The following is a 12,043-nucleotide window of genomic DNA, read 5'->3' as shown; positions in this document are numbered from 1 at the left end:
CGTAATTTCCATAATTGAAGAAACGTGTCCAGCAATCCCAGCCTTTTAAATGAGCACCAGGGAGAAGGTAAGGTTTGGAGGGAAATTGCTGAGTATCAGCACCATTGTGAACATTAAGAAATTACTTGGAGCCGGGCATTGGTGGTTCATGACTATAATCCTAGCTACTCGGGAGGCTGAGATCTGAGGATCACAGTTTGAAACCAGTTGGGTAGGACAGCCCTTGAGACTCTTACCTCCAGTTAACCACCAGATAAAGCCAGAAGTGGACCTGTGGCTCCAGTGCTAACCTCTTAAGCAAAAAAAACCCGGGACAGCACCCAGGCTCTGAGGGCAAGTCCCAGGACCAAAAATAAGTTACTCGGGCACCAATCCCAGAGCAGAGTGGCCAGTGTACTTAGGAAAGCCTTGCTCAGCAGGGCGGATGCTGCTTGAAGACTCCCAGCCCTGTCATGTCTTGGCTGCTGAACAGACAGGGGCCTGGTGTTTACTCTGAGCTCCCATTAGGGTGGTGATTGTTCCTGCCCCTCTCCCAAGATGGAAGCGGGGACATTCTAGTAGATGCAGGCTGCCCTCCCCACAAGCAGGCCAACTCTAAACAGCAGTCTTAGGAGGAGGTAGGAGCAGTGCTTGTTACACACACACACACCAGTTCTTTCTGCATTGGGCATTAGCTAAGGTGAGGAATTACATATATGTGCATGTGTAGACTTCCAAAATATCTGAAATAAAATTTTATCCTTCAGTTGTTTTGTCTTCGTTGGAAATGGAAGTAGAACTGATTTCTCAAGTGGAGTGCTACCTTCCTTTTTGTGATAGTTGAGTTGGGGGGGCAGGGGACTAGGGTGGACAGCAGGTGTACAGAGTGAGTACATCCCAGGCTTCCATGTTACTGGGGGGAGCTTTCATGCCGAGAGTGTCCACAGCCCCAGAGAGCATTTGAAGCAGTGGAGATGGGTGCATCTCAGACAGTACCAGGGAGGGAGGAGAGGCTGTGGACGTCTGCCTGGTGAGGAGCGCCAAGCAGGTGCATCAGTTGGACCAGGAGCGGGCAGGTCCAGGAGACAACGGTAAATCATGCCATCCCAGCCATAGCAAGATGGGGCCTGTGGAGGGGGGGGGCTGTGCCACCCCTGAGGGTCGCTGCAAACCTGGGAAAAAGCTGGGGAGGCCGTGGCCTGGTCTACACCGGGACGCTGCAGTACGTGGAGCGGGAAGGCGCCCACAGCAGTGGCCTGGGCCGGCTCACGGGACTGTGAGGTTGTGGGTATCACAGCCATTCTGCCTGTGCGCGGCGCAGCACAGGTCCTAAGGTTGCCACTTCCAGGAGCAGAAGCCGGCTCCCCGTCAGGAGTGCCCTTTCCCTCCTTGCTGGCTGGAATGCCCGCCGCATGGGGAAGGGAGGAGGAGTACAAAGGGCTTCTCAGCCCCCATAGATCTAATCCTTCTCTGCTATATTAGTCATAGGGGTCTGGTATTTTAGCATGATGCTTCAGAGTCCTCGGCTAGTTGTTTAGAATTTTCTCTCTGCTTCTTTGTTCTCCAGGATTTGGGGTTGTTATCTAGATGCCACTTTAATGGCAATTTCCAACGTGCCTTTTTTACCATTCTAGAGGCGTGTCTCTACTTAGAGCTTGACAGTGATTTCCTGTATTTTAACAGGTTGTTGGAATGAGTGGAGTCAGGGGACGGACTCAGCCAGTCAGAAGGAGGGGGGCGGGGCCGTTCTCCTGGCTCCTGCTCAGTGTGCTGGTAGCAGCACCTCATTCAAACGCTTCTTTTGAATGAAGGTATTGAGTGTGTGGTATGTTCTTCCTTCTGGTGGGGGTGGGGGGGCGGGGACAGGGCACTGTGGATGTTTTACTGTATTTTGGTCAGAACTGGTTTTGAACTTGAAGCTTTGTACTTCCTTTTGCCAATGCTCTCACTTGAGCCATACCTCTGGTCCTGTTTGTTGTGGGATTTTGTTTTGTTTTGTTTTGTTTCTGATTGATTGGAGATGGAGTCTCAAAGACTTTTCTACCCTGGCTGGCTTTGACAGATTTCTACCTCCTGGTTAGCTACGATTACAAGCGTGTGCTACTGGTCTGGAGCAACAGCAGTTTGTACACTGCAGCCGTCCATAGCAGCCATTTTCACTTCCTAAAACTGAAACGTCTGAGAAGTGTATTGTGCAAGAGTGGAATTTCCACCAGTCACTTCCTGAAGGGGATTGGCTTGGACCAGAACAGAGTGGGGTCTGTGCCAGGGCTGGACACAGCGAGCACTGCTACTGCTCAGTGACACGAGTTTCCGAGGGTAATTGCAGAGCTCATCTTCCCGTGATTCTCTACGGCCCAGAGAGCTTTCTCAGCAGAGCTGCCCCCTTCTTGTAAGAGAGAGAAAGGTCAAATGGCCTATCTCCCCTTTTCTGAGAGCAAGGTGGTCTTTGTTATTGGGCTACACTGCCACAAAGGAAGCTTTCATCGGCAGGTCTCTGCCCATCCCCTTTGTCACTCCACTTGCCTTTCCTGGACTCTGCTTCCCAATTCTCCCCCAGCCCCAGTCCATCCTTTGAGATTCTCTGGAAGGCGACACCCTCTGCTCTGTTGACAATACCAAGGTGCTCCTTTCCCCTGAGAAACTTGAGCTCAACCACTTCAAGGGAAGAAGATAGTATGCTTGGCCTCTCATTCATACTAATGCGCGGCTGACTAAAAGCCAAAGAATGTTCACATTCTTTAGCGGTCTTGCCTTTTGAGAGGCATATTAATCCTGTTAGCATTTCCTCCTTACCCGGGCCTCAGTCCCTTCCACTCCACAAAGAACTCTCCCTGGGGCTCCCTCCAGCATAGGTGGTAAGTGGGCACTCCCCGCTCTGCCCAGACCATGCAGAGTACCTCCCTAGGGGGAAAAGGATGTAACCTTAGCTACTCAAGAAGCTGAGATCTGAGGATTGCAGTTCAAAGCCAGCACAGGCAGGAAAGGGAGACTTTTTATCTCCAATTAACCACCAAAAAAAAAAAAAAAAAAAGCTGGAAGTGGGGCTGTGGCTTAAGTAGTAGAGTGCTAGCCTTGAGTGGATAAAGCTCAGGGACAGCACCCAGGCCTGAGTTCAAGCCTCAGGGCAGGATTTTTTAAAAAAAAAGCAAATGTAAAGAGTTCAATAAAATGAAAGGATCTGCCCGCACCACTGCGTACTTAGGGCCAGGTGATGGTCCCTGCCTACCTAGCAACATCATAGCTCTTCTTGACAGATTCTGAATCTGTCCACAGCAGCGCTCACTCAAGCAGGAGAGAGGATTGACTGAATGGAGTTGCTGATTTTATGACATAGCTCCTTACTCCCTGGCTGATATTCTTTTCACCCCAATGCTTCAACACTTAGACTGAACTGCTTGGACCCCACTTCAGAAGTGAGACTAAGTTCCTATACTTAAATTCTTTCCTGAAAGTGTTAACCTGGATGGCAATGTGGCTTAGTGGTAGAGTAATTGCCTAGCACGCGTGAAGCCCTGGATTCAATTCCTTAGCACCACAGAACCAGAAAAAGCCAGAAGTGGGGCTGTGACTCAAGTGGTAGAGTGCTAGCCTTGAGCAAAAAGAAAGCATGGACAGTGCTCAGGCCCTGAGTTCAAGCCCAGGGCTTCCCCCCCCCCCCAAAAAAAAAGTTAACCTCAAACGTTTGCCAGTTCTGGGCACCATATTCTAGATACGAATGATCTCTCTTTAACAGTGGTGAAAACTGAGCCTTGTGATCCGCTCTTAGATCTCAATCGTGGAAGGGTAAAGATTGGAACCCAAGTCTTCCTGGCCTGGACCATTTGCCCTTATGAGCCATGCTCCTAGAAACGGTGAAACTTGGGAACTTTGTCCCATCCCTATTTGCTGTCCGTCTGAAGTTGCCTAGACCTTTCAGGTTCTTTCTCATGAAGAGAAGGGCTTTGATCCCTAACCCCCTGACCCATCTTTGACTTTCACGTTTTGTGCTCCCAAGCACTGTCTGTGAGTGGATGTGTATGTCTATTCTCCTGTCTTCTGTGGATTCAAATACCTCACTAGCCCCTCACCCGCAGCAGGATCTAACCAGGGCTGAGAGAACCCAGGATATGGGGTAAAATTCTAGTTTAACTCGCAGTCCTATTGCTTAAAATTTGCGTGGCATTTTCTAGCAAGAATGCCTCCTTTAATTCAAATTTCACCTTGTGAAGATCAAATGTAATTATTGTAAGGTTTGCTGGAAAGGAAACCCGCCATATGGTTCAAACAGAGAAGAGTTTATTGGGGGGAAAGCAAATTGCCAGCCTCCGAGGCATGAGGAGACAGAGGGGAAGGAAGAAGGGAAAAAGAGAAAAGAGCAAAAGAGAAGAGAGTAAGAGAGAAAAGGAAAGAGCGGGGATACCGTGTGGAGCCGGATTATATAGGAAAAGGGAGAGATAAGGCCAGGTAGGTTGGATGTGACCTTAGAGGAGGGGGAGGTAACGGCCTCCAGGTGTGCCAGTTACCTAGGTAACTCAAGACTTAAACGCGGGTGGGGGGGTGGGGGGTGGGGAATCTGCATGGAGCCCTCCCCGGGGCCTTGGGGGGGGGTGGGGTGAACCTTACAATTATGAGTATGAAATAATAGTTTGGGAATACTAAGGCAGTTTACTTTTTCAAAGCAGTTTGTTTCGTTTTTCTCAGGGACAGCGTGGGGCACACCTGTGTGGAAATGGAGACACCCAGTCTACCGCTGTTGATGGGCACGGAGGCCCTCGGGGCAAAAATCAGACCGAGGCCGGGGCGAGGCACCGCCTGGCCAATGAGCAACAGCAAAAGAGCAAGTAGGAGGGAGGGCGAGCCAAGGGGTGGAACTCAGCCCGGGGTGCCGGCCACAGGGCTCGGGTAAACAATCCCAGAGCGCCTGGGCTCCACAAAGCCCTGGAAGGGGGGATTCAGAAGCAAGGCCCGGGATGGAGGAGCACGGCGGGCTCCGAGGTGTCGGGGTGCGGGGAGGGGGTGCGGGGGGGCGCTCCGCCTTCCACCCTGCAGGGCTTGGGCGCCTAGCCGGCTCTGCCGGGTGCTCCGGGAAGTCCCTCCGGCGCACTCTGACCTCTCGGTTCCCCTTTCCCTGCCCTGCCGTCCCTCCAAGCCCCGGGGCCAAGTGAGGAGCTGGGGCGCAGGGCGGGGCTTGGCGGGGGTTGGCATCACCCGGGCCCCGCGGCGGGCGGCCAGCTCAGGAACGCGCCCTGGAGCGCCGCGGCTCCCCGGGACGAGACCAGTGAGCTGAGCGAGCGCCGCGGGGCGAGGGCGCAGGACCACGCGGGACCCCGGCCCGGGTACGCGGGCGCCCCTGCGGGCAGCGCGGACGGGGCGGGCGGGCAGGGCGGGCGCTGGGGACCCGGGACCCCTGGGGAGACGCCCGGCATGGGGCGCAGCCCCCCGGGGGGGGGGCGCGCAGTGGCCTTGCCCAGGCTGAGACCTAACCCCGATCGCTTCAGGAAAGAACCCACGAAGAGTGGGGTGTGTGTCGGTCATTTTACCCCGCAGTGGGAAGCGTCTCTTGGGCGCGCACTCTCTGCACCCCGCCTGGGTGCCGGTCCTCTCCCACTTGGGCCGGGCCTCCTGTCCAGCCTTTTGCTGGTTCATTGGCGAGCGGCTGATCTTGCAGGCTTTCCGGCTTCCGCTCTTGGAATCGCTCTGTCTCCTTTCAGGTGTGAGCCACCCCCCACCCCCACCCCCGTGCTGAGCTAGTGCGCTGCGTTCCCACGGCGGGTGGGGTGGAAGGGCGTGTCGCGAGGAAACCCCTGCGGCCTCCCGGGTGGAGTTCCATCCCTGTGAATGCCTTGCGTGCTAGCCACGAGACCCGGGGCCTGCTCAGAGGACCTTGATCTTGTGGAAGACCCTGACTCTGTTCTAAAGAACCAGAAGGTAGGTAAGAGACACCCCCCCACCCCACCCCACCCCCGCACACACCCACACACAGAAAGTACCAACCATCTTGATTGAGAAACGACTTCTTCCTCGTCAGTATTTCAAGTTTCATTCCTGTTCCAGCAAAGAATCTTTGCATCTTAAATGGCTTTGCATCTTTATAATGTCTCCATTTTTACAAAATATTGGCAGAATCCCACTACGTTTTAGGTATTTCTAGGTTATCAGATAATATTTGTACTGTTTTATTTATAAAGAAGCTAACTGGAAAAAAAGTCTTATTATAACCCTTCCCTGATTTAAAAAAAAAGCAAGGAAAGGTATGCAAAATAAGCGGGAAAGAAAGTAATACTGTCATAATTTGATCATGGTATTAGTAGTTACATAGAAGGAAAAGTCTGTTAATTTTACAATTAACATACTAATATTGTTAGAATAGACTTAAAAACTACAACTGAATAATCATATTGTTGACCAGAGATAGTTAAGGACACTAAAGAAAAGGCCAAAGTTTACAACCAATTACTGGTAGAGCAAGTTGTTAGAGCTATTTAATATCAGACAAAATAAAATAATCAGCAGTAGAGAAGAGGAAGAACATCTCCCTAGAATCAAAGTTACAACGAGAACAGTTACAAATTCTGAATTTGTAAGCACCTGTGTAACTTGACATAAAAATGGAGCCAAGAGAGAAATTGTTCCTTAAATCCTTAAGGAGAATCTGTCTTCCCTTTCACAGTAAACTTTTATGTAACCATAAGAAAATCGAGCTGATAAAATGGGGAGACTCATGTTTAAGCTACTTGCTTCTGGTTTTCACATAGACTCTCAGATATGTTTTTACAAACTCCAGTGACCGGGCTGTTTCTGCCATTGCTGCCGTGTATTGAGTGTGACCACACTGGGCACTCTGCTGGGTGTTGTGTGTGCTCTGTCATAGGACTAAACCATGTAGTAACTCTGAGCTGGGAGGCCCTGTCAGCATTTGAGGGGGAGGTTTAAGAGCAGGTCATGTCAGAGGGTCAAGCAGAGGTTTGGGTTCAGCCCAGGCAGTCTGCTGCAAGGCCTACACACTTCCTCAGCCACATGGAGAACACGACAGTGGCATGTTCGCTGCTTTGGGAGTCACCGTGGAGGAGGCATTTTACTAAACATGATCACTTTTAAGCCATGGCATTTACTTTTCTTGATTTCAAAAGAAAGAGAGTGCTGGGAATATGGCCTAGTGGCAAGAGCGCTTGCCTCGTATACATGAAGCCCTGGGTTCGATTCCTCAGCACCACATATATATATATATATAGAAAAGGCCAGAAGTGATGCTGTGGCTCAAGTGGCAGAGTGCTAGCAAAAGGAAGCCAGGGACAGTGCTCAGGCCCTGAGTTCAAGCCCCAGGACTGGCAAGAAAATGAAAGAGAAAAATACTAGAAATTAATCAACTGATTCATTTTTTTTCCTTTAAGTGTCAAGAGTTGAGTTGATGAGGTTCGGTGGTCAGAACCTGCACAAATAAGATATTTTATTGGTTTAGTCACACAATGTGTGTTGTCTCAAAGGCAAGTAGATGTGTTTGCATGTTTGTGTTCACTGAGGACTGTAAAACTCACTACCTGGTAGTCTTAATTCTGTTATAATTAATAATCCCCTCACATTTATGGGCTTCCCCTCCCCTTTATCTCACCTAGAAGAACTAACACACACACACACACACACACACAACCACTAATATGAACTTCATTTATCTGTAGGTTGCCTGAGCAGACAATGCTCCATGCTCTGTGGACAGCGTGGGCTGTGGGCGCCATGATTGGCCTCTCCCAGCAAGGGCCCGTTGATCCCATGTCTCTGTCATGTGACCACGCAGGTGTGTGTGATGGCCGGTCCAGGTCTTTTACCGCCATTCCCTCAGGCCTCCCAGCAACCATGCAGAGCCTTGACCTGTCCCACAACAAGATCGCCTCCGTGGGCCGAGCCGACCTGCAGAGCTGTGTGAAGCTCCAGGCCCTGATGCTCCAGTCCAATGGCATCCATGCCATAGACAAGGACGCGTTTTCCTCCCTGCACAGCCTTGAGCACTTGGACTTGTCTGACAATCGATTGTCGAACTTATCGTCCTCCTGGTTCCAACCCCTTGCTTCCTTGAAAGTCTTAAATGTAATGAGAAATCCTTACCAAACACTCGGGGAAGTGTCTCTTTTCTCTCACTTGACCAACTTACACACCTTGAGGGTCGGAAGCCTCCACACCTTACTGATTCAGAGAATAGATTTCGCTGGACTCGTGTTTCTTGAGGAACTTGAAGTCATTGCATCAAATCTCCAGAGTTATGAGCCTGGAAGTTTCAAGTCAATTCAAAACATCAGTCATCTGACCCTTCACCTCAAACAGATGACTTTCTTGACAGAGATTTTTGGAGATCTTTTAAGTTCTGTGGAATATTTGGAGTTGAGGGATACAGATTTGAACAGATTTCAGTTTTTAGGCCTATCTGTCACTGAAACAAACCCTCCCGTTAGCAAGGTGACATTTAGAAATGCGTTTTTCACCGATGAGAGTCTAGAGGGCGTGCTGAGACTCCTGCAGTATGCTTCCAGACTGGTGGAATTGGAGCTTGATGGCTGCACTCTCAATGGTGTTGGAGACTTTGGGGAATCTGACATTGAGGACTTGAAAGACCTACGTCGCATAGAAACCGTAACGATCCGGAGATTGCGTATTCCCAATTTCTTCTTATTTTATGATCTGAGGACCATCTATTCGCTTGCCGGAAGTGTTAAACGAGTCACTGTTGAAAACAGTAAAGTGTTTCTGGTTCCTTGTTCCTTCTCACAGCATTTAACATCATTGGAATATTTGGATCTCAGTGAAAATCTGATGGTTGAAGAATATTTGAAAAATTCAGCCTGTGAGGGGGGCTGGCCCTCCCTACAAACCTTGATTTTAAGGCAGAACCATCTAACATCTATAGAAGAAACTGCAAAGATTTTACTGGCCCTGAAAAATCTGACCAACCTTGATCTCAGTAGGAACGGTTTTCATTCGATGTCTGGAACCTGCCAGTGGCCAGAAAAGATGAAAAGCTTAAACTTATCTAGCACCCAAATACACAGCCTAACTCACTGTGTTCCGCAGACCCTGGAAGTTTTAGATGTGAGCAATAACAATCTCAACTCATTTTCTTTGTCTTTGCCTCTACTTAAAGAACTTTATATTTCCCAAAATAAGTTGAACACTCTACCAGATGCATCCTTCTTGCCTGTGTTAGTAGTCATGAAGATCAACAGGAATACAATAAATACTTTCTCTAAGGAGCAACTGGATTCCTTTCATAAACTAAAGGTTCTGGAAGCTGGTGGAAACAACTTCATCTGCTCCTGTGAATTCGTGTCATTCATCCAAGAGCAACCAGCTCTGGCTGAGGTCCTGGTGGATTGGCCAGACAATTACCTGTGTGATTCCCCATCCCATCTGCGGGGCCAGCGGGTTCGGGACGCTTGGCTGTCCATCTCTGAGTGCCACCAGGCAGCAGTGGTATCCGCTGTGTGCTGTGCCCTTCTCCTGTTGGTCCTGCTCATTGGGGGCCTGTGCCACCATTTCCACGGACTGTGGTACATGAAAATGATGTGGGCCTGGCTGCAGGCCAAGAGGAAGCCTAGGAAGGCCCCCGTCAGGGACATCTGCTACGATGCCTTTGTTTCCTACAGTGAGCGCGATTCCCACTGGGTGGAGAACCTGATGGTCCGGGAGCTGGAGCACTTTCTCCCCCCCTTCAAGCTGTGTCTCCACAAGCGGGACTTCATCCCTGGCAAATGGATCATCGACAACATCATCGACTCCATTGAAAAGAGCCACAAGACCATCTTTGTGCTGTCGGAAAACTTCGTGAGGAGCGAGTGGTGTAAGTATGAACTGGACTTCTCGCACTTCCGGCTCTTCGATGAGAACAACGATGCCGTCATCCTCGTGCTTCTCGAGCCCATTGAGAGAAAGGCCATTCCCCAGCGCTTCTGCAAGCTGCGCAGGGTCATGAACACCAAGACCTACCTGGAGTGGCCCCGAGACGAGGCGCTGCAGGAGGGCTTCTGGGTCAGCCTGAGGACCGCAATCAAAGCCTAGGTCCTCTCTCCATCCAGCGCCCGTGACCGTGTGAGCTCGATACCACCAGCTGTCACTCAGTTCGTGTTGACATCATGAGATCAAAGTCACACAATGTACTGTCACTTGAGGACTTAACTAAAACTACTTAACCTGTCAGCTTTATTTAAGAGTGTTGGGCTATTAAACCTGTTACCAGATTAAGGGAAAAATGGGTTTGGGCTTTTCTTTATTCTGTAAGATAGTCCGGATCTGAATCCATCAGTGATATCTGAATCCTCTGCACCATTGGCCCGGATCATCGGGAAACAGCACAAATGATCGCTCCTGGCTGTCCAGGCTGCTTTCTGTAAAGAGACACGTGGGTAGGTACACGGGGCAGACTCTGCTCCACCCCCTCTCCCTGAAGTTGATCTAAAAACCAGGCAGGATATGTGGGTACTCGGCCAGGTTTGTTGCTGGTGGGTGTGTTTCCGTGTGAACTGGGTCTTGTGCTTCTGGGTATTTGAATTTCTCCAGCCGTGACTGGAAGAGGGTATGTAACAGAAGATGCCACAAACTGTAACTTACCATGAGACCAAAACTATTGGGATAGATGAAATATGTAGAAGAATTTGAAAGAAATCTCCTGTCAAGTCTGATATTTCTTGGCCTTGAACCACCTGCCAAATTCGAATTAGCATCTGGTTATCTGAGCTCCTGTTCCCCTACGTGGATGTTGTTGCTTTTCTTCTATGCAAAGTCTTTGTTTTTAACTCTGAAGTTTCGTTTCCATTTCTCCTTGCTTCTCACATCTTCTTCCCTGTGGGCTCCCTGCTGCAACTTATCACCTTGTCACAGGCCCAGAAACCACAAGGGCCAGCTAACCAGGGACCAAACCTCCGCAAACTGTGAACCCAAACAAACCTTTCCTCTCCAAAAGCTGATTGTTGCTGGTACTGCTGGTACAGTAACAGAAAGCTGACTAACACAGCGATTACTTCATCTTTCTGGACGGTGAGGGCTGTTTTGAGTTCCATGCAGAAAAAATACTGCTTTACCTGTCCAGAGTTCTAAAAGCTTCCAGGAGCTATTTTCTGGCAGCTATCTATAAAAGATAAGTGGCAAATACACTAGAGAACAGTGTAATAGCATCTTTACATTTTTTTAAAAAAACATAAAAATAAATATGTAGTTAGTACTTTCTGCAAGTATGAGAATTGATTTTTATTTGCCAATGGACTACACTCAAGAATCTTGTTTTGTTTCCTTAACTCTTGAGTGTGCCTATCATATAATGAGCATTGAATTGCTGGTGTCTTGCTGACTACAGAAACAACTGGAATTAGGTCTGCCGGCAATCCAGATGGCAAACCAGTTGTAACGCTAAGGCATCAGGTAGCATGGAGACGGAAAGTCCACAGCAGGTAGAAGTCTTAGCGTGAGTTATCTTGATGGGGAACTTGAGGTAGCTTTAAGTACACTGCCGATATTTGGACAGGGAGAGCAACCATCAGCAGAGTTCCTTCCGACTCCACACAGGGTGGTGGTCTGAGTGAGCGAATGTCTCCTGTCCCGTTAGTGCCATTGGCACTACTTTTTGGAATCCAACACGTCATTCTTGGCCAGTCCTTTCTGGTTAGTCATCCCTGTTCAGCTAATTCTGTTTCCTCATGCCAGATTCATTATTTTTCTTTCAGCAACCCCGCTGTGTGGGGTTTGTGCTGGGTGCTTGCAGTGCTATGAGTACAGTAGAGCACAGAGTGGATGAGACTCGTTGCCTTCCCTGAGTGGGAGACAGATCACGCGGGCTGGCGTGGCCGCAGGTACTGGGATGTACTGTGAAAAAGATGAAGGAAGGCAGAGGCTTCAGGCAGGATGAAGCGTGTGTGTGTGTGTGTGCGTGTGTGCATGCACGTGGTGTGTGTGAACATTCTCTCCCCCAAGTACTTAGTGTTTAGTCCCCGTGTGTCAGTAGCCCTGCTCCTGGAGCTTTGTGCGCGACCCTCTGCACAGAAGGGCTTTGTGGTGCCAAGCTACCACAACGTATAGAAAAGACGTCATTGTAAGCCAAACTGGG

The 12,043-nt window shown here is 49.6% G+C and overlaps 1 protein-coding gene across 2 annotated transcripts; it reads left to right on the top strand.

Annotated features, from left to right (window-relative positions):
- The first annotated feature begins 5,791 nt into the window (after positions 1-5,791).
- On the top strand, positions 5,792-10,867 carry Tlr2 (toll like receptor 2). Of its 2 annotated transcripts, none has more exons than XM_048333625.1 (2): positions 5,792-5,889; positions 7,638-10,867. In XM_048333625.1, the coding sequence occupies exon 2, from the start codon at positions 7,654-7,656 to the stop codon at positions 10,003-10,005; it is 2,352 nt and encodes a 783-aa protein (XP_048189582.1). In that variant the 5' UTR covers positions 5,792-5,889; positions 7,638-7,653; the 3' UTR covers positions 10,006-10,867. The 2 variants fall into 2 exon arrangements, with proteins under 2 accessions (XP_048189582.1, XP_048189583.1); XM_048333626.1 differs by having other exon boundaries at positions 5,792-5,893.
- The last annotated feature ends 1,176 nt before the right edge of the window (positions 10,868-12,043 follow it).

Source organism: Perognathus longimembris, chromosome 24, assembly GCF_023159225.1.
Source record: "Perognathus longimembris pacificus isolate PPM17 chromosome 24, ASM2315922v1, whole genome shotgun sequence".
Lineage (NCBI taxonomy): Eukaryota > Metazoa > Chordata > Mammalia > Rodentia > Heteromyidae > Perognathus > Perognathus longimembris.
This window is presented reverse-complemented; position numbering and strand designations above follow the sequence as displayed.

Bases quoted from the DNA above. Each gene is read 5' to 3' on its own strand.
- Tlr2 (XM_048333625.1), top strand. From the start codon at position 7,654: ATGCTCCATGCTCTGTGGACAGCGTGGGCTGTGGGCGCCATGATTGGC.